Here is a 22,975-nt window from a genome sequence, read left to right on the forward strand (position 1 = left end):
TGGGCATTCACTCTTTCCTCTCCATTAGCAATCATAAAGGTAAAGGTAAAGGTACCCCTGCCCGTACGGGCCAGTCTTGACAGAATCTAGGGTTGTGCGCCCATCTCACTCAAAGAGGCCGAGAGCCAGTGCTGTCCGAAGACACTTCCGGGTCACGTGGCCAGCGTGACATCGCTGCTCCTGCGAGCCAGAGCCGCACACGGAAACACCGTTTACCTTCCCGCTAGTAAGCGGTCCCTATTTATCTACTTGCACCCAAGAGTGCTTTCAAACTGCTAGGTTGGCAGGCACTGGGACCGAGCAGCGGGAGCGCACCCCGCCGCGGGGATTCGAACCGCCGACCTTTCGATCGGCAAGCCCTAGGCGCTGAGGCTTTAGCCCACAGCGCCACCCGCGTCATTAGCAATCATACTTTCCTACTAAAGGGTCCATCGAACAGAGCCTCATCAGAGTCCCCTTTGCAACCAACATGGCAGAGAACTGAGTTGGTTCTTTCCTGCTGTGGTCCTGACACGTATTTTGCCCAGCAAAGCAAACTAAGAGTACATATTTACAGGCTATTACAAAGGAGTATCTTCACTTGATTCTTGTATTTTCTATCTGGTTGCCCAGCTTCGCCTGACTGAGCCAGAGTATTTCTTTTTTTAAAAGAGGATCTGCAGAATTACTTATTGTTACTCAATGTTACTCTTGCTATTTACAGCCACTTTGACTGTAAGAAAAGGGCAAAGAATATAGTTTCTAACTAAATTTTAAAATACACTTTAGAAATATGCTGTTGGCTGTCACCATGTGGTAACTGAAGGCTTCAACTCTCAGAACCCGGAGGGTGGCTTTATAAAGTGGGAGGGCCAATGTACTACTTAAGCAATCAAATCTCTACATCTGAAAAACTAACGCAGTTAAGACCCAGAACTGCAATGTTAAGACAAAGCAGACTAAAAAACCTCCACATGTAATAGAGATCTCGTTTGACAAGCCAACACCACAGAAGAGGCAGAGAAAATCCCAGGGATTCAACAACAATTTCTGCATTTCGTAAGTTTTTTATTTGACAGAAAAAATCTCCTTGCTGTACATATCAAAAAAAATTAAATGCTTTTAAGAAATATGAAGAAACTTCTGTTCCCATCCCTCCCTGATTTAGGGTTTCTCGGCTTCTTTCCAGCAGAATTTCTCTCACCTTCCCTTGTAAAATGCCTGTCTGCCCCCTTTCCAGTCCCTATCTTGACCCCTCCTGACCTGGCTCAGCTGATCAATATGAAAGAGTCTGCTTTGAGGGAAGGATAAAAAGGAAAAAGAGCACCGCATATTAAAATCTGTTTGTTTTGTGGGGGCGGAAATTGTCTAATGCTCAAATTGTGCCAATATCAGAAGTCAACCCCACTGTTGCAGGCTACAAGCAACACCTAATTTCTCCCAAAAAGTTTGCTTGCACTTCTCCTGAAGCAGTGGGTCACAGAAGGAAAGCTTCTGAATATTCAGCAGGAGCCCCCCACCCCGGCCCTGAAAACTAGGGGACCCCCAAGGCCAACCTGCCCTCCTTCCCCTTTTTTTTCCTACAACCCTCCACCATTACAGAGAGGGGTGCCTGAGAAACGCTAAATCAAACAGATTAGCTCACATATATCTCCCTACTCCCCACCCGCCCACCCTTTTTGTGTTTTCTTTTATTTAAACCTTTTATGTCTAAATCAACAAAAAGGAGACCCCTCTCTCAAAACACAGAAGTAAAGATTTTAGCTGTAAAACGCACAGAAAAAACGCTCACAAGAGAGAGAGAGAGGGAAAAAAATCAAATGAACATCACCAACTGTTGGGAAGAGGAAGAAGAGGAGCGCGGAGACGGCGGATCCTGGTGGGTGCTGAGCAGAGATGTCCAGGGAGGGGAATGTAGCTGCCGACAAATGATGGGCAATAAAGACAGGGACAGTGAAGGAAAAACTAATGAGAATAAAAAGCCAATGGCAAATGAAGAGGGCCCCCCCACACAAACACACTGGCTTCCAGTGGGCTTCAGGAGGCAGGGGGCTCCCACCTGGGACAGCACTGTGGGAGGCTGGGGTGGTGCAGTCTGTGGTTGCAAGGGCAAGGGCTTTCCAGATTCTCCAAGAGGCTTAGGGGGACCTGGAAGGGGGCAAAGAGAGGAGAAATTAGCAAGCTTAGCTCCCAGGATGGGCTACCACCCGAATTTCCCAGCCTAGGGGCAGACCACCTGCCCCAGGCTCTTGCGGTCACTCCAGAGTGAACTGCAACTTTTTCTCAATTTTCTACATCACCTTAAGGAAACATGACCACTTGGACACCAGTAGTACAGAGTGAAAAATGTTGTGAGGGAAAAGGGAAAGCTTCACAATGCCCACTAGAGAGGCTCCGACAGCCTTATGTATCTGCAGGCCATTAGGGAATGAGGCAGGAAAGAGTCCACAACCCCCAAATAGAAAAACCCACAGAAGGCCTGCTTCTGAAGACAGGCATCTGTACAATGAGCCAGCCTGAGCCAACCTTCAGCACGCTTCTCACACCCCCTCCCCCAGGAGAGAAGAACTTGGGACTATGACATCACACACCAGGAAGCAAAGAGGCTGCAGTAACAACCTCCACATATTTGTAATACTTTCTACCTGTGTGATGATTTTAACGGATGATTTTAACAGTCAGCTGCTCTGAGGGTCAATCTTGGTTTGAACATGAGGTGAAGCAAATATTCCCCATACAGTGATGTCACAAAGGTCTACTCAACGTTCTATCAATTAGTTTACTAACATTACTAGAGGGAAACCTCCCATCCAGGAAGTTACAGAGTCTGACCTACTCAACTTCCACAGAATTACAGTGCAGCTGCACCATGTGCTTTCCCAGCCATCCTATGACACGATTCTGTAACTCAACTGCAAAGATCAGCAGGAACATGGAACATGGGACACTACACCCAAGGCCATTCACTTAGAGCAGAGGGGAGGAGCTGCAGCCCCAGGGACCAAGGTGGTCCTCTAGAGCATCTTTATCTGGCACTTGGACCTCCTCCCAGGCCACATCCAGAGCCAGGCTCTGTGCTTTTACCTGACTGGAATGTATGTCCTTAAACTACTAGCTGTTCATCTTGCTTGCCTGAATGGAGGATAGAGAAACAGGGGAAAGGGGCTCTATGTAAAAACCTGTTCTTACAGGCTGCTTTTTGTCAATAATTCAAATCTGGAGTTGCTGGGGTTTTTGCTGAATTACTGCTCTTTATGAGCTGTCCTATTTTATAAGCCACCCTGAATACTGTCAGAAACCAAGCAAATACTACCTTGAAGTTCTGCGGCGGGGGACTCGAGGGCTGGGGGAATTGCGTCGACGTTTCCGGCCTGGAGACCTGCTGATACTTCGTCTGTTTCTCTGTGAGGACCTGTCCCTGGACCTGTCCCTGGACAAGCAAAGGAAGGCATGAAGCTGATCCAAGTTATCTTAGCTCCAATTCTCACATATCCTCCCTCCCTATTCCAAACAGATCCCTAGCCGCCGCCTCCCTCCCTCACAATCCCAACATGGTGAGAAGGGAGGCTCAGGTTCCTACCTGCGTCGGTCCCTTGGAGCTGAAGGCAGCTGGACCGGAGGGGATACCCGGCGGCGTTCTGCTGGGGAGTAGCTGAGGGAGCGTGAATCACGCAGGGAGTCAATAGGCTTCCGGGGACTGCGTGACCTGAAGGAAGAGAGAGAAGATGGGCTGCTTAAGAGTGCATTCACCACACTTGGCCCTTCAGCTAGGGGAGAAGAAAAAGAACTCGTGTGATCATTTCCCAGCAAAATGCTGGACAAGAGTAAAGCATGGACACACCCCTAGGCTGTACCAAGAGCTGAATACCCATGCACTCGCACTACATGCAGAGTTCAGAATCCTTTCATTTTTAAGACGTTTCCAATTCAGTACTAGTTCCGTATTTTGGGAGCCCACACGTAAGATTCTCTCTGTGGCCACATTCCTTTCACTGACATCACTTGCAGGTCAGGGAGAGAACTAGCAAGTAATGCAGCAGTAGCAGCTGCCACACCATTTTCCTTGCTGTTGCCATAACTCATGCACTCACTCTGGACCAAAGGGTGGGTGAGCAAACGGTTAAGGGTAAGGAGACTCTCTGCAAAGCGTCCCCTGATTGCCCCATCAGGCCAAGCCCCAATGCTGGAGCTGTCTGAATCCTTAAAGCTGCAGAGGCAGGAAATGCCTGGCAAGATCTCAGTTGGGCAGAGGCTAAGCAAGCTTTCTACTGGAAAGGACTTTGGAGCACAGCAGAAATCCAGGCATCTAACAGTGGTTTTCAAGAAGAGGTTGATGCAGAGCAAGCCAACAGATTCCAGCTTCCTTAACAGAAACATGAAAGCTGCCTTATACAGAGCCAGATCACTGTTCCATCTAGCTCAGTCTTGTCTACACCAGGGATGAGGATCCTGTGACACTCCAGATGTTGTTAGACTAGAACTCCCATCAGCCTCAGGGAACATGGCCAATCATCAGGGATGATGGGAGATGGAGTACAACATCTGGAGAGCCACAGGTTCCCTGTTCCTAGGCATCAATGATTGGCAGCAGCTCTCCAGGACTTCAAACAGGGGTCTCCTACCTGGAGATGCCAGTGGCACAAGAGCAAGCCTCCTCACTACCACACACACACACACACACACTCAGGCCCAAAGTCTTCTGCACCTTTGTTACCCACCTGCAACACTTGGGACTGCTGGCATTCTGCTACACATGTCCTTTTTACACCATTTTCACTAGCAATGTGGTGCCAATAGCCACCCTTATTAAAGAGTTAGAAGAACGGAGAACAGTCCCACAGAATACAACAGTCTTGTAGGAGGAAGGGACTGGTCCACCCCATACTAAAATAAAGTCACTGCCAATAAGTCACGGCATCATTCCCTTGCAGCAGATTCTCAGCTCTTTCACCAATAACCAATAAGAATACTTACTTCCTCTTCTCTGGAGACGGCTTCTTTTTGGGGACCACTTTGGCTGGTACCTGGGATCCAGTCTTAGGCGACGAGGGTGAAGCAGAGGAGGAAGATGATGAAGATGAGGAGGAGGCAGAGGACGAGGAGGAGGATGTGGAGGAGGAGGAAGAGGAAGAGGAGGAAGAGCTGCTGCTGGAACTGCTGGAGCTCTGAGAACGGCGCTTACGTTTGCCCACTTCCAAAGGCTGCTCATCACGGTTAGCCTCCTTCAGCACTGGACTTGGTGGCCTAGGGCGGGAGAAGAGAAAATGAAGGATAGTATCAAGTTCAAACACACAGAGCAATTGTGTTAAAAGGATTAAGAGAGGTATTGGTGGGTTACTTCTAGAATCGCCATTTTTGTTTCTTTGCCGGGGAAACTGATACACTAACCTTTGGATCATGGTGTTTATGGGAAAGGTCCTGGAGACTAGCTGCCTAAGCTCCCCTTTACATTTCTGTTATCAGAATGGTTGCTGCTGTTCCCACCACACCAGAAAACATTGAAGGCTTCTACGCACATTGGCCTACTGCTACATCACAATGGCTACATCTCTGAAGGGGCCAGTGTCACCTCTACAGTTGCCAGCTGGGACAAAGCAGAAACATTGTGAGTGAAACACTGTGATAACGGGTGGGGAGCCTGCACCCCGCAAGCTGTCATTGAACAAATTTCAACTCCATCATCTCAGAACCATTGGCCACAATGGACATGGCTGGTGGAAGTTGGGAGTCTAACCACATCAGAAAGGACACGAGTTCACCCCCTACTTCAGGTGTTCTTAGATCAATGTAGAATCATCACCTTCAGTAGGAACAGCAACCTCACTAGTAAGATAATGTCAAAGGAGGTTCTCATTCCTGCTGAAGTTCAAAAATCAGAACAGCATTTCGATTAGTGATTCTAATGATCAGCCTCTTCCATCTTCCAACTCTTGCTTCCTCTTCCCATTCTCCAGTCCCCTAATGCCTTGTTTTCTAGTTCTATCACCCCAAACCACGTCAAAAGTAAATATGAAAAGTACACAGAACTAGAATCTTGGGGAAAGATTCAAAGGATGTTCACAAACCTAGCCACATGCATTTCATGTGTACAAACACATGCTCTGCAAGGGAACCCTGCATTTGGTTTCACCAGGTGCGCTTTAAAGGAGCAAAAGGCTTGCATGGGGCCTGCAGTGCAGATTCAGAGCCCAAATTCCATGTGCTACAAAGACACAGTGAAGTGAAACAAGGTTAGCCTCTGGTGGACAAAGGCCACCATTACAGCATTTAAAAACCACTTCAGGTAACATGAACTTTATGAGATCTTTTAAAATAAGAGGTTAAGTTCTCACCCTCATTTGGTAGATTTAAGTGTCAGAATAGAGTGTGGAGAGAGAAGCCATGAAAAGCAAGAGGTAAAGTCTATGACATTTCTATGCCAAGCTTAAGAAACATACAAGATATGGACACTGGCCATCCACAAGCAGAATCTGGGATAGCTAAGCTATACAGGTCATGTTATGCCCTTTTTGCTTAAGGAAGCCTCTCGTATGGACACCTATTGGCAACTAGATAAGAAAAGAGGACCAGCTGAAAAGGGGATGGCATACATGCATCCTTGTACCCTTCTCAAGCCTACTTAGTTTCTGTGCTAAGGAATGGAGATGCCTTTATGCCCCTCCAATGGCCAGCATACAAACACAGGTTACCAGCTTCTTAATAACTTCTGACAGCTTATTTTCAAGGCTGATATTAGTGCCAAGACACACTGCAGTGGTTAATTTAGCCCACCAAAGAAGGAGGATTCAATTATTAGCTTGCGCTTGTTATATTGGGACAGCCAACCCTTGACCTGAAGAACTGATGCAATCACCCAAGGAAGTTTTTCTGGCCCTCCAAGCAGCTTCATCTAAGACAGGGATGAACAGTGATTACTAGCAACTTAAGAGAGCGGGAACGGGGGGGGGGAGTGGGGGGAGAGAAATATAGGCTCTTACTGTTTTGGTACAATCTCCGCCTCAAGGTCTTTTGCCGGCTGATCCGGGGGGATGGACTCAGATGAGCTGGATTCAGAATCGGAATCAGAAGACGATGAGGAAGAGGAGGAAGAGGAGGAGGAGGAAGTGGTGGAGGAAGCAGATGAACTTCTCTTCGCCTTTGAAGGAGCAGGGGGTGGTGGAGAGGGGAGAGCCAGTTGTGGGGCAGTAGAACAGCTGCTCCTGGTGTTCTCCTCCATGGCAACAGAAGCCAGCTGTGGCTCAGCCTCCAGGGTGGGGAGGCGCCCTGCAGGCCTCTCTGCTGCTTTTCCTTCAGATACAAACTCCTCTTCTTTGGGGGCTGGGGCTAGCACAGAAACCAGGGCTGGCAAGGGGCTGGAGGACTCAGAGGAGGACGACGACGACCGAGCTTTAACAGGAGAAGGGGAGTCTGCATGGGAACTGCTTCTCCCTGACAAAGGAGCACCAGCAGCTGTCTCATCCCTAACTGTGGAAGGATGAAAGACCTGACTCCTATCTCCAGGGCTGTCTCGGACAGTCGTGGAACCGCCATTCTTTGACACGGCAGATGGAGCAGGAGACAGGGCCTTCCGAGCTATGGGAGAGTCCTCACATGGTGGGGTTGGAGTGCGAGGGATGGCAGTGTTGCTTTTGCTGTGCCATAGCGAGGGTGCTGATGACTTCTCCTGGATGTCAGACTTGGGGTATTTCTCCAGCACAGGAGGAGAGCGGGATTTCCTTCCTGGAGAGGTGCAGATTTCTTGGGAGCCTGATCTGGAATGCTTCCTCACAGGAGACGACCGAAAATCAGGAGACACTCTGGACCCAGTGCTTTTGTAGGTTGCTGTTATTCGAGGGGCATCTAATCTGGGAGGTGAACGGGATGCATTCCGGCTGGTAGCACTCCGTTGTGGCGACAGCCTAGACATCTCTCTCCGTGCTGGTGATCGGGAATGGCCTCTGCGCGGTGAGGCGACTGAGCGCTCACCCTTCCATGTGAAGCGAGATTTGTCTTGACGGGAAGGGGATCTTGAGCAGCTCCGGCCTGGGGACGAGATGGACCTTTCCCGCCGTAATGAGCCCCGAGACTTGTCTCGCCGCCTGGAGAGCGAACGGGAGCGACTCCTCCATGACAGAGAGCCAGATCTCCCCCGTCGCAAGGAGGTTCGAGGTCGGCTGTCACAGTGAGATGACGATTCAGACCTATGTGGATGCATGCTGGTGTTTGACCTCTGCCTGGAGCGTGATCTGGACCTCTGTCTCAGAGGTGTTCTAGATTTCCGCCTAGGGCTCAGTGGTGACAAAGATCTCCGTCTTCTTGTAATTGGTGTTCTAGACTTCTCTCTGGCTCGTGGAGATGAACCAGACCTTCGACGTCGTGGTGGGGTTCTAGATTTTATTCTGGGTCTTGGAGAGGATCCAGATCTGCGACGGCGGCGTGGTGGGGTTCTGGATTTCATTCGTGGTCTTGGGGATGAGCCAGACCTGCGTCGCCTTGGTGGGGTTCTGGACTTCATTCGTGGTCTTGGAGATGATCCAGACCTACGTCGTCTGGGGGGTGTCCTGGACTTCACTCTGGACCTTAGTGGTGACCCAGACCTACCACGCTTTGGTGGAGTTCTGGATTTTACTCTAGGTCTGGGTGGAGACCTTGATGTCCTGCGTCTTAAAGGTGTCCTTGATTTTACTGACGGTCTGGGAGGTGACGGAGATCTGCTTACAGATTTTTCTTTCTGATCTGGTGAAGACTCTGAACTGCTCTCACTGTTGTGTATTCTTGGCTTCTCTTTAACCTCTGAATACGACCCTGACCTGCTCCTCCGAGGTGCATCTCTGAGTGCCTCTTTCTTCTCTACAGGAGAAACTTTTGAAGTCTCACTTGCTTCTGGAGAAGCTCCAGGTCTGTTGTGCTTTGCAACAGCTGGAAGTGTGCTGTTCTCTGGTTCTGGAGATGAATCTGACCTGCTGTGTTCTGGCGATGATACAGGTTTGCTTTTGTTGACTGAAAGTGTTGCAGAGCGACTCAGTCGTGGAGGTGATCGAGATTTATTGTCTTCTGGAGAAGACGTTGATGAAGAGGAGGAGGAAGAGGAGGAGGAGGAGGTGGAGGAAGAAGAGGAGGAAGAAGAAGAGGAGGATCCAGATCTACTTCGCCTTGATGGAATCTCTGACTCTGTGAGTACTGATGACCCAGGCTGGCCTTGACTTGGTGGAGACTTCAATTTCTCTTTCCCAGGGGGAGATGAACCTAATTTACTTTTCCGGAATGGTGATGCAGCTCTCTCCATTACTGCCAATGATTTGTTGTGCCTTGCAGGTGACCCAGATTTTGACTTTATTTCTTGGGATTTATTTTGTTTTGGGGGAGATTTAGATTTGCCATTTAGTTCAGGAGATGATCTGGACCCACTTCTCCTCATAGGTGATCTAGACTTCTCTCTCACTGCTGGAGAGGAGAGCCCAGGCCTGACCTGAATCAACGGTGATGTGACTTTCTTTGTCTCAGGAGAGTACTTGGACTTGCTCCTGGAAGGAGATTTAGATTGTTCCTTGACCAATGGAGAGGAACCAGACCTGCTTCGCCTTGTTGGTGATCTGGATTTCTTCAACTCCAAAGAGCCGGTTGTACATTTTCCCAGTGGTGAAGTGGATTCCTTCTTCAGTTCCAAAGATGATCCAGATGTAGTTCGTCTTGGTGGAGACAGAGATTTCTCCCTCAAAGCTGGAGGTGATCCAGACAAGCTCTGCCTTCGGACTGGTGATCTAGGCTTTTCTTTTGCTGCTAGAGACCTTGCAGATCTGCTTCGCTGCAATGGGGGTGTAGACTTTGGTTCTGGAGAGGCTGTTCGTCTTGGAGGGGATAATGAGTTTTCTTTTGTTGATGACTGAGAGGAACCAGACCGGTCTCGTCTTGGAGATGATCTTAATTCCTTCTGCAGCCCTGGAGAGGACCTTGACTTCGTTTTCACTTCTGGAGAAGACTCAGACCTGTTTCGCCTTCTGGAGGATCCAGACCTGCTACGTCTTGCAGGTGAGTTAGATTGGCTTCTTCTAGAAGACATTTTAGATTTCTCTTCAACTGCTGAAGAATCCTCAAACTTCTTTGTATGTCTTGGAGATGAGCCAGATCTGCTCCTTGAGGACACGCTAGATTTATTTTTGACTGCTGGAGGTGTCCTGGATTGACTTCGCCTTGCTGGTGATCTGGATTTCTTTTTTGGTGTTGAAGAACCAGACCTGCTTTGCCGTGGAGATAACCTGGACTTCGTTTTCAGCCTGGGTGAGGAACTAGAGCGACTGCGCCGTGGTGGTGTTCTTGATTTTTTCTTCCTTGACCTTGGAGATGAACCTGAACGACTTCTTCTAGGAGACAACTGTGATTTCTTCTTTGCCTTTGGAAGTGATCCAGATCGACTGCGCCGGGGAGAAACACGTAATCTGCTTCTTGATTCAGGAGATGAGCCAGACTGGCTACGCCGCAAAGGTTTTCTGGGCCTCTCTCTCATTTGGGGGGAGGAACCAGATCGGCTTCTTCTTGAAGAAATTCTAGAGGCCTTCCGATCCGGAGATGACACAGACCTACTTCGCCTTGCTGAAATCAACGACTTCTCTCTCCTTGGTGAAGAGCTTGACCTTCCTCTCCTGGGAGGAGTTCTGGTTCTAGAGCGCCCTCTTCTGGGTTGAGTTCTGGATCGAGACCTTGCTCGTCTGGGTGGAGTTCTGGATCGAGACCTGCCCCTTCTTGGTGGGGTTCTTGAACGTGACCTCCCTCTTCTTGGTGGGGTTCTTGACCTTCCCCATCTCCCACTATTTCTGCTTCTAGACCAGCCATGCCTTTGGGGAGTTCTAGAACGAGACCAGCCACGCCTCTGAGGTGTCCGTGATCGGCCCCATCTAGGAGGACTTCGTGAGCGTGACCTGCCCCACCGCTGGGGTGTTCTTGACCGGCCCCGCCACTGAGGGCTGCGAGAACGGAGCCTTCTTGGAGGAGTACGTGAACGGGATCGAGCACGTCTCTGAGCAGAGCGAGACCTTCCCCTCCTTGGTGGTGTGCGTGATCTGCCTCTCTTAGCTGGGGTGCGTGACCGAGATCTACCTCTTCGACCAATGGGTGTTTGGGAGAGAGATCTATCCCTCCGACTGGTCCTTGACTTGTTGCCCCTGGCTGGAGGGGTGCCCGATAATTCACGACGAGATGTGACCTTGGCAGCCTGCTTTTGCCCAGAGCGGGAGACTTCGGGGGATGAACTAGACCTCTCTCTGTGTGTGGAGGTCTTCTCTTTGCCTTGCCTTTTAGGAGGCTCCTCTGGAGAAGAGCTACGGGAAACTGGGGCTGGCTTGGTTGCTGGGGAAGGAGAAGAGGAGGAAGAAGAAGAGGAGCAGCTACCACTCTCTGAAGGAGAACAAGAGCGCTGAGGTGGAGAGCCATCGGGTGAGCCCTTCCTCAACTTTGTCTCACTGGCTTTAGAAGTAGGAGATGAGGCAGCTGCCAGCTTCTCCTTCTGGTCAGTTGATGATTTAGCCTTGGATGGTAGAGTCCCATTACGATCCTCTGTCTGCTTCTTAGGGGGTGGGGAGACACTCTCCTTCGAGGAGGAATGCTTGTGCCCCGAGACTCTTTCCCGAGAAGGATCACTTGGCATTGGGGAGCGATGCTTGAACCTTGAATCCCGCTCAAATGATGGAGAGGACTTCCGATCCCCATGCCGAGAAGACTTCCTCTCCTTTTCTCTTTCCTTCTCTCTGGCAGGAGAGGGGCTGCCAGAGCGCTGGCGGGTCTCACGTACTGGAGAATGCTTGGACATAGTTTTCTGGACAACAGGAGATTTAAAAAAAACCTGTTAGTATTACAACCCCGACTCCATGATTTTTCTCATCCAAATATAATCAAGTCCTGCTGAAATCCCTAAGGAACCTCTGTTGCAAGTCACTAAAGTATAATCCCATACCTCCCGTTTTTCTCTGCTTTCTCGAGGGCTTGGGCTCCTGCCCCGCCGGACAGGCTCGGGAGAAGATGAGCGTGTTCTCTCTGGCAGATTCTTGGAAATTGCCTCGGTTTCCGCTTGCTTCCGTGAAGGTGCTGAGGGAGACTTGCTCTGTCGCCTTAAGGGGGCCCGCTTCTGGGCTATGGGGCTACCTGACCTGCAGATGATGAATAACTATCAGAGGCTTGAAATGTGAGTTATTTTCAATAGTCTGCCCAAGTCTGAAATCTGGTTTCAAGAACGTTGGACTGGTGTGAGGAAGGAATAGAGGGAACTTTGGATCTCCATCCCAAAGCCATACCTGCTACGAGAAGCATCTGAAGAGGAAGAATCATCTGGGGAGGAGGAACGATCCCGTCGGCCTTTCTGAGATGCACTCTCGCTAGTAGACCTAAGAGGGTTAGAAATGTGAGCAAAAAGGATGCAAAAAAAGAGAGAGACCACCTTTAGGCTCTTGGTAGTGGCGAGAAAAACGTGGTTTTTACCTCCTGCGTTTCTTTTCCTTAGATTTGTGTTTGCTCTTGGGACTTGGGGACCTGGAAAAAGACATTTGTTTTGAAACATTCTGGAAACACTGCACAGCCATTATTTCCATCTCAGTTCCTACAGTACCCACTGCAGAACATCCCCATCCCTAGGAATAACCAAGAAGCTATTACTAAATAGATGTCTCTAAAACACTGCCACACAATTCATAAGAAGATCAATGCAACATGTAGCTAGTAACGTTGGATGTAGATGTGGGACAATCAGATTCAAGTCACCACTCAACAATGAAAATCACAGGGTATCCTCTGAGAACTCACAATTTCTCAGTTCTGATTGGTTGAGAATACAAGAAAAGTAAAATCAGAATTGCAAAGAACTCTCTATACCCAAATGCATTTTTAGAAAGTTAACTCACCTGTGCTTTCTTTTCTTTGACTCTGACCTACAAACAAACAAACAAAAACAGGGTTTTATATACTTCAGCTTATTGCCAGTCACCTAACAACATAATAGTATGCCCAAAAATCTTGATACTGGATAAAAAGCGATGACTTCCCTCCACCCCAGTCCTACACAGGATGCTTTCAGACAAAGAATCTCTGACAAGAGATAGCTACATACGGGGTGAGAAAGGCCCCAAACTCTACATCACGTAACCTCTTTTGTAGCGGAAGACAAGACAACCGTACCCCACAGAAAGCGAGGTCTGTTCTCTCATGCACACTTGAAGACAGAACCATAAGCTATTTAGGGAACACTGAAAATAACCATCAGCTGAAGAGATGAAGATCCTAAAGCCCAGTCTATCACACTAAGCCAGACTGTCTCTCCCAAGACAGCCCCTTACCTGTGTTTCTTTTTCTTTGAACTTTTCTTCCTCTCCCTCCGAGAAGGTGATCTGCTCTCAGATCTGAAGAGACAAACAAAAGGGACATGTTACATGGGGCAAGGGGTAATGGAGACCCACACATCCCAGATTCCTTACTCTCTCCCCTCACCCCACCTAGCCAAACTCTAACTGACACCCTCTTCTCGCCACAGCTCACCACTGCCTTTGTTCATGCACCCACCTGCCCCTGTCTTTCTTCTTTTTCTTCTTCTTCTGTTTCGGGGACGGTGAGCGGGAGCTGCTAGACTCTTTAACAAGACTGGGAAAACACAGAGAAATTGTGAAAAACCAACTCCCAAACAGGCTCCAAAATAACGGCTCTCCCTTCCTTCTTTCCTCTCCCCATTCCAATCCCCAAGCAGGCAACTAGGCTGCCAAATAAAAATTATCAAGTTTAGGGGTATTAGCATGCACACCACAAAAGGTATATTAGGGAGTCCCAGTATCGTTAATAACCCTTACAAAAATTATGTTAAAACTACAGCCAGTTAATCAAGCAAAGAGATCAATAACTCATGCCAAAATACAAATCAGATTTTTTAAATACATATATATTTAATAAAGGCATCATCTGATGTAATCTTACCCCAAAGCAAGGCTTGTATTATATAGTACAGTGAACGTCAAACAACTTTTATCAAATAATACCTATTTCTTAAACAAAAAAATACAATAAATTGTTTCCCAATCCATGTAAAGCGACAAGAGCTCAACTGAGGTAGGCACAACCATGTCTACCTCCCCAACTTCTACCTTTCCTTTCCTCAGCAAGGATGCCCACATACCTGTACTGCTTTTGCTGTTCCTGCTGCTGCTTAGCTGCTGCTGCTGCTGCAGCAGCAGCAGCTGTTGCTGCCTCCTTAGCCCTGCGGTTGGGGTCAAAAGAGCTGCCATCCACATAGTTGTCACTAATTCCAAAGGCAGCTCTAAGCCTCTCGTTCTTCTTTTCATTGGCCTCAGCCAGCTGATGGGTTTCTGTGACACTGGAGAAGAACAGAAATAGTTACTACAGGGAGAAAACTAGAGGTTATGAGGCAAGCCCAAGGTAAGTATGGGAAGAGCAACAAGCCCCATGAGGAATGGAAAGGAGGTGGGGCGCTAATGAATCAGTCAACTCATCAGAATCAGAATCCACCAAGGTGCCTTACTTACGTCGGCTTCTGCTGCTGTTCCCCCTCCTTGACCACTGCTACGTCCTTCTCCAAAAGCATCATCCGAAAAGTGGCTACCTTTTCCTGGATCTCCCCTTCTCCATACCTGGGTTGAGAACACCAGAAAATATTTTACAAGGCTTACCAGATGGGTCCCATAAACAAGGTAACCAGTCTCTAATGAGGTAGTAGGCAGTGCTGCTAAGCGACATGAATCGTAACAGATTCAAAACACTGACTACTTCTATCTAACACAGCATAGTACTTATGACTTAAATGTAAACCAAAGACTTAAGCACATCCCCCCCACACACACACATCATGACCTAGCTAAGTGTCTTTCTACGAACCGCTATTCTCTCAGCCTCAACCTCCCTGATAACTGCAATTTAGAGATAATATTACAACATCTCTGCATAGGAGGATCATCATTATCAATAAAGCATTTGACTAGAACTTCAAAGTAGTTTATAAAAAGCTAAGCAAAGTTGTTACTCCCCCAAAAGGAATAATTTTCTACTGCAAATGAAAATGTCATCTTCACTCCTGGAATCCAGCAAAACAAAATCAACAAATTTAACTCTTCCTGCAATACACATAAAATTGATTGAACACCTACTAAATGTAAAGTAACTTCACCCTGCTTGTTTTTCCTATAAATAACACTACATATATTATATCTGAAGCTTCTTGAAAGCACTTCTGAACAAGTCCCACTGAAACCAACAGACAGCAAACAACCAGTGCCACAACGCATATGTACACCTAGCATGTATGACATGATTTCTCATACTTTCAACTCCTTCAGGCAACTAAAAATTACTGAGGTCCTCCCATGAAAAAATGGTAATATATATAGGCGGTTTGGTACTATCAGCAGGCAATTGCCAACATCTAATCCATATTTAGAAATTACTAAATTCTTTGCCAAAGCATTTTCCTGGTGACAATGAGGTCCATAGTTTAACTTTCCTCAAGCATAGTAGACATTTACTCAGGAGGTACTAAAACCCAGCCCCCCTATTGACTAATCCAGAAATCGACAGATACAGAAGCTCGCTTTTCCCCCACTCCCACTCATCTCTCCTAAGTATATTTTACCCATTTCATGTAAGTTCTTCTCCCATTCACCTTTCATGCTCAACTTGTACTTCATTCCCCCACCCTACCCTAACCTCAGGCCTGGTCCTTGAGCACGTTCACTTATTCTTTCCATTTCAGTTTTCCTCTTCTCCTAGTTTATTTATACCTGTATTATTAATAATAAATATGTAACTTTCCAATTTCCTTCAATACCTACTCTCACCCTTTGCCCTTAAGAGGAAGGACAGCTTTTCCTTCCTCATCCCTGCATCCTATCTTTGTCTACCTTCCATCATTGCTGTGCTAACAGATCAGAGTATTTGGTCAGTTACCAAGACCAAGGTTGCCAACAAATGAAGGCAGAAATCCCAGGTGCAATGTCCACATACCCCACCTTCCCAAATCCCACCTAGCCCCACTTTCCCATACCGCACCTACTTCCACAATTGCTATCAGCCTTATTCATTCAATTCATTCAATGCCGCTATCTCCATGGTTATTTTTCAGCCCCCATTGTTATATTCCAAATATTTTTGCTTCCCTATTGCCTACGACAACCTACCCCTGCTCTTCCATGAGTTCAGCCAACTCTAAGCATTTCAGCTCAACCTTCCGCTTGCGCTCGTGGTCCAGGATGTCCTGGTTGGGTTTTTTAACCAGGGATGACTCCAGCTTCCTCAACTCCTCTTCTGACTTGTAGTCAGTGCGATCTTTCTTGTGGCGCACGGCCGAGAGGTTGCGCTGCACGTAACCGTTGGTGCCGCTGCCCCGGGGAGTGGGGAGTCCTATCCCATTGTACATGGCGCTCACAGGCTAGCACCAACGGTGCCTCTAATGCCTACAGAAAAAAACAGAGGATGTATGGCTAGAAGCGGAGGCAAAAGAGCAACTGGCAGCTTCTGCCAACATTTTCCAAATACCAGGATGGACCCATGCCTCTTCACAATCAAGACTGAATATATAAATGCACAGAAGAAATCCGTAGAACTCATGCGGTGCAACATGCTTCCCACAAATTCCAACCTGAATCTAGTGCCAAACACCCCCTCACACACACACTTTCCTTTCTTCTTACTTTGCCCCATTAATGCTCTCTATGCATCTTCAAATTTACTTCTTATCAAAGTCTCGCTTATTGCATTTCAGGCTTCCCTTCCCCTCATCTTCAAATTCTATCTGCTCCCCCAGAGAACTGTCTCACCTACAGTCTCTTACCTACATTTTCCCTGTTCAACACTTTTCCCTTTATGAACCTCCCAGACACCTGATTTTTTTCCCCCAACCTGCTCTCAGAATTTGCCTAAATTTACTCATCCCATCCCCTAGCAGCGATGATCACAAAACCCTGGAGTCTTAACTTCCACTCTACTGAGCCCCTCTTCCTATTTTTACATTTTACACAAATACAACCCTATCCTTTGTCCCCAACCCCACCAGTTTCAAGCCCCCAGCTAAGGCTACAATCCTGTTCGTTATTATCTGGGAGCTCAGTCGGACTTACCTCTGAGCAAAAAAACCAAACAAACCACACACGATTGGCCTGCACACACTCCCCTCCTCCCTCACTATCCCATTTGATCCTCTTTCATAAACGGCTGAAATGCCAGCCCGATATTTCCCCAATCTGGCTCCAACCACCCCATTCACCTCCTTCTTTGAAGGACTGAACCACCCCCTCCCAATCTTGTTATAACCTCCCTAGTCCCTATGAGGTTTCTAAACGGCTTAAAGGCCTGCGCCCCCCACCACATGCACCCACAACCTGGCTACGAGCAATCCATTCCTATATTCCCCACCCCCCAAAAGGCCTGGACAGCCATCTCTGTAGCAGTTTCAAGCCCCACCCCTGCCTCTACCCCTTACTAGGCCTTTCCTCCCTCCCCAGGAATATCCACACACACACACAGCCCTACCTATTAGGCCGATTCACCTCAAGGCCTGATGGAGCCGTTCGAGACCCTCCCTCTGCCCGCACCCCAGCACTCAACCCAACACCCGCCCACGCATGCACCGCGTCCGTGACGCGCGCCCGCGCGCCCCCTGCCCAAACCCTCCCCTCCCTCCCCCTGCGCGACTCCCGAGATCGGGCCGCCCCGGAGTAGGCCTCTCACCCGCCTCCCTCGCGCTGCCCAGGGAGGCCGCTCTCTCTGCCTGCGCCACTCGCTCGCTCGCGCTCCCTCACCCGACGCAGCAGCAGCAGCCGCGGCGCAGGCGAAGGGTGAAGGGGAGGAGGGGGAAAGGAGGAGGAGAGGCGGAACCGCCCCCCTTCCCGTCCAATTCGCTCCCGTCTGTCCCTCTCCTCGCCCGCGGGGTTATGGGAAACGTAGTCCTTTCCTTCGCGATCAAGACCCCGACGCCAAGCGCCCGAGGCATGGAAAAGACTACAACTCCCGGCATGTAACGCAAGCAGCGCGAAGGTCGGACGCCATTTTCTAAAGCGCTCTGGGGAGAGGGATAGAGATGGGGGGTGGAGGGTGTTTCAGGAAGACTTTGCCCCGGCGGGTGGTTTTTCCTTTCGCTCTCTCACCCTCACTTTTTTTCCCCTCTCTCTCTCGTACAGCAGTCACATCGATGCGCGACGCACTTCGGAAGGCACCGCTAGTGGTGCGTGAGGGAGCGGAGACAGGACGGTACAAGACGGAACCGTCCCTCCCGTCAGCCACCGCGCGTTCCCAAATTAGAGAGGAGAGGGGAGGAATCCAGAGTAGAAAGCCAAATCTCGCGAGATTTCATTTGGGAAAACCGCGTTGCGTCTATCGCGACGCAAAATGTTGCGTGCCTTCGAAGCATGCCGGGAACTGTAGTTCAGCTGTTCCCATTGCACCATAGCACTCGCACACACTTCTACAAGCGAGACAACAACTTCCAGAATGAATTGCGAACTGATGTTGCTGCATTTTCTTTCCCGTTTCCCCTCACAGAGGAAAGAACGGGGAATTTTATTCCTAGAGGGACTTTCCATAAAGCCCAAAGGGAAAGTTCGGCTGGGAGTGGAGTGTATCTTTCGTTGCGCTGCAGACGGTGGATTTTGGGGAAAGTTAAGATAGCAATATCTCATCATCAATGCAGCCTTCTGCCATTTTGTCAGCCCTGATATGTTCTCAGCTTCGCAGCGTGGCGAGCAGGGTTTAATTCTCAAGAGTCGTATTTACATTTTATTTTTATTTTTTAAGAAACTGCATTACCCAGAATGCACTGAATACGGACCCTAAACCTTCTGGGAAATGTAGTTTTTACCAATTAAATCACTGCCAGATTTGTATATAAGCTAAACAAACTATGGGGGACGCGGGGGACGCTGTGCGTAAAAGCACAGTGCCTAGGACTTGCCGATCGTATGGTCGGCAGTTCGAATCTCCACGGCGGGGTGAGCTCCCGTCTTTCGGCCCAGCTCCTGCCCACCTAGCAGTTCGAAAGCACCCTTAAAGTGCAAGTAGATAAATAGGTACCGCTTTATAGCGGGAAGGTAAACGGCGTTCCGTGTGCTGCGCTGGTGCAGGCTCGCCAGAGCAGCGATGTCACACTGGCCATGTGACCCGGAAGTGTCTGCAAACGGTGCCGGCTCCCAGCCTCTAGAGTGAGATGAGCGCACAACCCTAGAGTCTGTCAAGACTGGCCCGTATGGGCAGGGCTACCTTTACCTTTAAACAAGCTATAGTTTAGGGCCCCACTCTTTTGGGGGCCCCCAAAAAAATTAAAGGGAGAAAAAAAGGATGTACATTTCCAAAATAGAAGATAAAAAACAAATAAAATAAAACCTACATACCTATTAGGTCCATAAATTACCATATAGTATATATTCAACACAAAAAACAGCAACAATTTGTTGTTGACAAAGGACAGCTGGACATATAAAGAACCCCATTACCTTCAGTAGTTTAGGGCCTCATCAAACCTAAATCCGGCCCTGAACTGAATATTCGTATTGGTTGCCTAGGGGTTAACCACCCAGCCCTCCACCTTTCATAGCTCTCAGAATAGCCCTAAGCCAGTGGTGGCCAAACTTGTTCCTCCAGCTGTTTTGGGACTACAGTTCCCATCATCCCTGACCACTGGTCCTGTCAGCTAGGGATGATGGGAGTTGTAGTCCAAAAACAGCTGGAGGGCCAAGTTTGGCCACCACTGTTTGGCCACCACTGCCAGGCTTCCTCAACCTCGGCCCTCCAGATGTTTTGGGCCTACAACTCCCATGATCCCTAGCTAGCAGGACCAGTGGTGAGGGATGATGGGAATTGTAGTCTCAAAACACCTGGAGGGCCAAGGTTGAGGAAGCCTGCCCTAAGCCATACATGGGAACTTCCAGCCCAGGAGCTTGCAAGGGTCACCAGAAACGGCCCAGCCAAATGAGACCGCAGCTGAGTTACAACCTCCCACCGACCCCCCAAACTTTATTAACTTATTTTTGTTTCTACTGTTCATCTTGACGCAGTTGTTCCTGAGGCGGTTTCCACGTGGTTTGACCTTGAAAGCTTTAAACAGCTCAGGACTGCAAGACCTCAAGGACCACCCTTCCCCATATTAACTGACCTGGACCCTGGGATCATCCTCTGAGGTCCTTCTTCACGTGCCTCCTCCATGAGGGTGACAACACAAGAATGAGCCTTTTCTGCCATGGCTCCTGATGAGTGGAATGCTCTCCTCAGGGAGGTTCACCTGCCGCCTTCATTATACACCTTTAAGGGCTTTAGATGTTCCTCTTTAACTAGGCCTTTGACATCCAACGACCTTTTAAAATATATTAGGGTGGGGAATATTGGGTTGTTTTTTATTATGTCTTTTGTGATTTTATATTGTGATTTTATGTATACCTGCCAGTATATTATTCATCTCTACCCTGGACTGCTGATCTTCAAACATTTAATTTTTTTGAAATTGGCCAGAGCTGGCAATTATGGCACTGTTGCCAGGAAATGCAGGACAAGCAATGCAGAAAGGTAGGCTTCACCAGCCACATCACCAACTGTCCCACAGGCCAGTCCTCCAACAAGTGAGTTGATAGCCGTGTTGCCAATCCCCACATGAATAGGTGACACTGCAGTTGTATTCCAAGTTAGAAGAACCTCCAAGAAAATAAGCCTTGAAAAGACAGAAGGGCAAATGGGAATATTAGAACGTAAGAATATTGACGTAACATTATCTGGAGTCTCTGTAATAACCTAATGAACTCAATTCTGGAGCATAGGGCTACAAATACGAAAGCACGACAGCCTTCCTCATTGCAAAATGTCTAGTAAACCTTTCACATCCGTTCTTGCCATATACCTGAGCGGGGAAGCAGATCAAGAGTTTGGAATGCATGGTGCATGAGGAAAAGCTGGAGCCACTGGCCATATTTGGCCAAGGAAGAGATGATTAAGACGATGACAGAAGCTTTCAGATATCTAAGAAGCTAAACCAGAGAAGGAATAACGTCAGTTTTCCAAGCCTAGCAACTAATTTCTGTGGGAAATTGTCGTAATGGAATCTCAGCTGGTATCACAAGCAAAAGTTTCATTTGCGCGGCTATGGGATTTGTTGTTTTTAATGTTCCATAAAGACTCAGCCTTGTCCATTCATAGTATTTTACTCTGTTAGTCTGATTCTGTGCATGTTCACTCAAACATCAAACATTCTCACTGCTGTTGCAGTTTATAAGAATATTCTTCCTTTTTCCTTTGAAAACTGTGGTCCCAATATCCCCGAGAGGAAGGCTTCTAGTTCTTTTGTAAAAGTTTGTTTGAAGAAAAATTTATTTCTTTGTATATCATATCCCAGAATTTTTAAATTTTATTGCAGCCCCACCACATATGAATCATTGTCCCTTCAGCTTCTTTACACCTCCAGCATGTATTTGAGCATGTTCTGTACATCTTTGCTAACTTGCTGGGAGTTATATACCACCTGTAGAACTTTTCATATGATTTTCCCTAAGTGTATAACAGGCTGTGAATTTCCAATCTGTATTCTATAGTCTTTCCTATGCTGACATTGGTATATTTCCCCCCCAAAACAATTGCCCACTTAGTCCTGATTTCTTTGACTTCCTCATCTTTAACCTCCCATTCAAGTAGGAGTTTGGACATTTTGGAGATTACTTTTGTCTTACTATATGTTAATTCTTTTGCCAGTTCTCACACCTGTATTTTCTTTAGCTTGTGCCTAATACTGTGGGGTTTGTTGAGTTTGGAGCAGAGATGCTGTTGCACAGAAAAACTGGAATACCTCAATTGTGCAGCTCTTTTTGTTGTTGTTAAAGTGTTTTCTTGCAAGGAAGTCACACAACTGGTGTCTGTTGGTTTTGCTTTATTGAGAAAGAGCTTGCAAGAGAATCTGGGGAACGGTGGGTAGCCCTGTACCATTTCACTAAACACGCCCTGCCCTACAATGAGGAATGTGGGGAATGTGATGCTTTTCATTAAAATGTGGGTGAAGAGTACAGGAGTGAAGCTCTCAAATCAAGTAGCTCTTGAAGTTTGAACAGCCCTTGTAAAAATGCCTTGCCATTGTTTGTGTGGACACAGCCACCAATCCTACAAAAAAGAAGCCCAAACCTTTGGCATCGCCTCTTCAAGGTAAGTGTGCCCTATTGATACTGTTGACGTAAATATGTATTGCGTGGCTTCTCATGCCCTGCTTAACTCTCTCCCGTCTCTTTTCCTGTCATGACCACAGGAAGGAGCTATAGCTTCGCAACCCACAATAACACATCCTGCCTCCTGCCTGAACCACTGCTAAGAATCAGAAGGTATTCCTGTTACTCCTGTTTGCACAGAAATGGAATTACGGTAGGAAGACTGTCACCACTTCACTGTCCACAACATGGAGACTGGGCACTGTTGGTCTTAAACCTCCAGAGGCATAAAATGAAAGACTCGCTATGTTTTCTCAAGCAGAAACCAGCCAGACTTTAAGAATTTATAGTCAGAGGCTATTGCACAATGTAGTGACAGTAAACGACAAAAGATGAATTCTTTTTTACCTCACACTCAGACTCAAAATTATAAAGCAACACAGGCTGCATACACACTCTACATTTAAAGCACAACACCTCCCCTCAAAGAATCCTGGGACCTGTAGTTCACTCCCTCAGAACTGCAATTCCCAGGACCTTTAAACTACATTTCCTGGTATTCTGGGGGAAGTCATGTGTGTTAAGTGCATTGTGCATATGCAGCCACAGAAGGGAATATCAACTCTATCGCTACCAATATTATGTGGGCCTGAAATCCTTTAAACTGTGTGGCCATCTCGGATAAAAAGCACACACATTAATAGCACACAATGGGGTGGAAACCTGTGGCACTTGCTGAACTATAACTCTCATAATCCCTGCCCATTGGGATTGGGACCATTGGTAGGATTTGGAGTCCAGAAATATCTGGAGGTCTACAGGTTCCCCGCCATCTCACATGACAGACATATAGTTTATATTCCTCACTAAAC

General features: G+C 47.8%; 1 protein-coding gene and 1 long non-coding RNA gene across 7 annotated transcripts; one reads left to right on the top strand and one right to left on the bottom strand.

The window, feature by feature from the left end:
* Positions 1-1,026: 1,026 nt before the first annotated feature.
* SRRM2 (serine/arginine repetitive matrix 2) lies at positions 1,027-21,105 on the bottom strand (the record flags this gene model as incomplete). 6 transcript variants are annotated; one of them, XM_083409300.1, is made up of 15 exons in its annotated part: positions 18,081-21,105; positions 16,116-16,391; positions 14,472-14,576; positions 14,105-14,302; positions 13,501-13,578; positions 13,278-13,340; positions 12,846-12,872; positions 12,427-12,477; positions 12,243-12,332; positions 11,906-12,098; positions 6,957-11,767; positions 4,954-5,223; positions 3,560-3,685; positions 3,293-3,409; positions 1,027-2,127 (listed from the first exon to the last, which is right to left on the bottom strand). In XM_083409300.1, exons 2-15 carry the CDS (start codon positions 16,352-16,354, stop codon positions 2,118-2,120), a joined length of 6,378 nt encoding a protein of 2,125 aa, XP_083265426.1. In that variant the 5' UTR covers positions 16,355-16,391; positions 18,081-21,105. The 6 variants fall into 6 exon arrangements, with proteins under 6 accessions (XP_083265426.1, XP_083265429.1, XP_083265427.1 ...); XM_083409303.1 differs by having other exon boundaries at positions 18,087-18,227; XM_083409301.1 differs by having other exon boundaries at positions 17,736-18,227.
* LOC310662405 lies at positions 3,692-4,447 on the top strand. Its single transcript, XR_014504283.1, has 2 exons — positions 3,692-4,047; positions 4,309-4,447. It is a non-coding gene; the product is annotated as an uncharacterized lncRNA (long non-coding RNA).
* Positions 21,106-22,975: the final 1,870 nt, after the last annotated feature.

The sequence above is a fragment of the Podarcis tiliguerta genome (assembly GCF_965153285.1).
Source record: "Podarcis tiliguerta genome assembly, chromosome: 13".
NCBI lineage: Eukaryota > Metazoa > Chordata > Lepidosauria > Squamata > Lacertidae > Podarcis > Podarcis tiliguerta.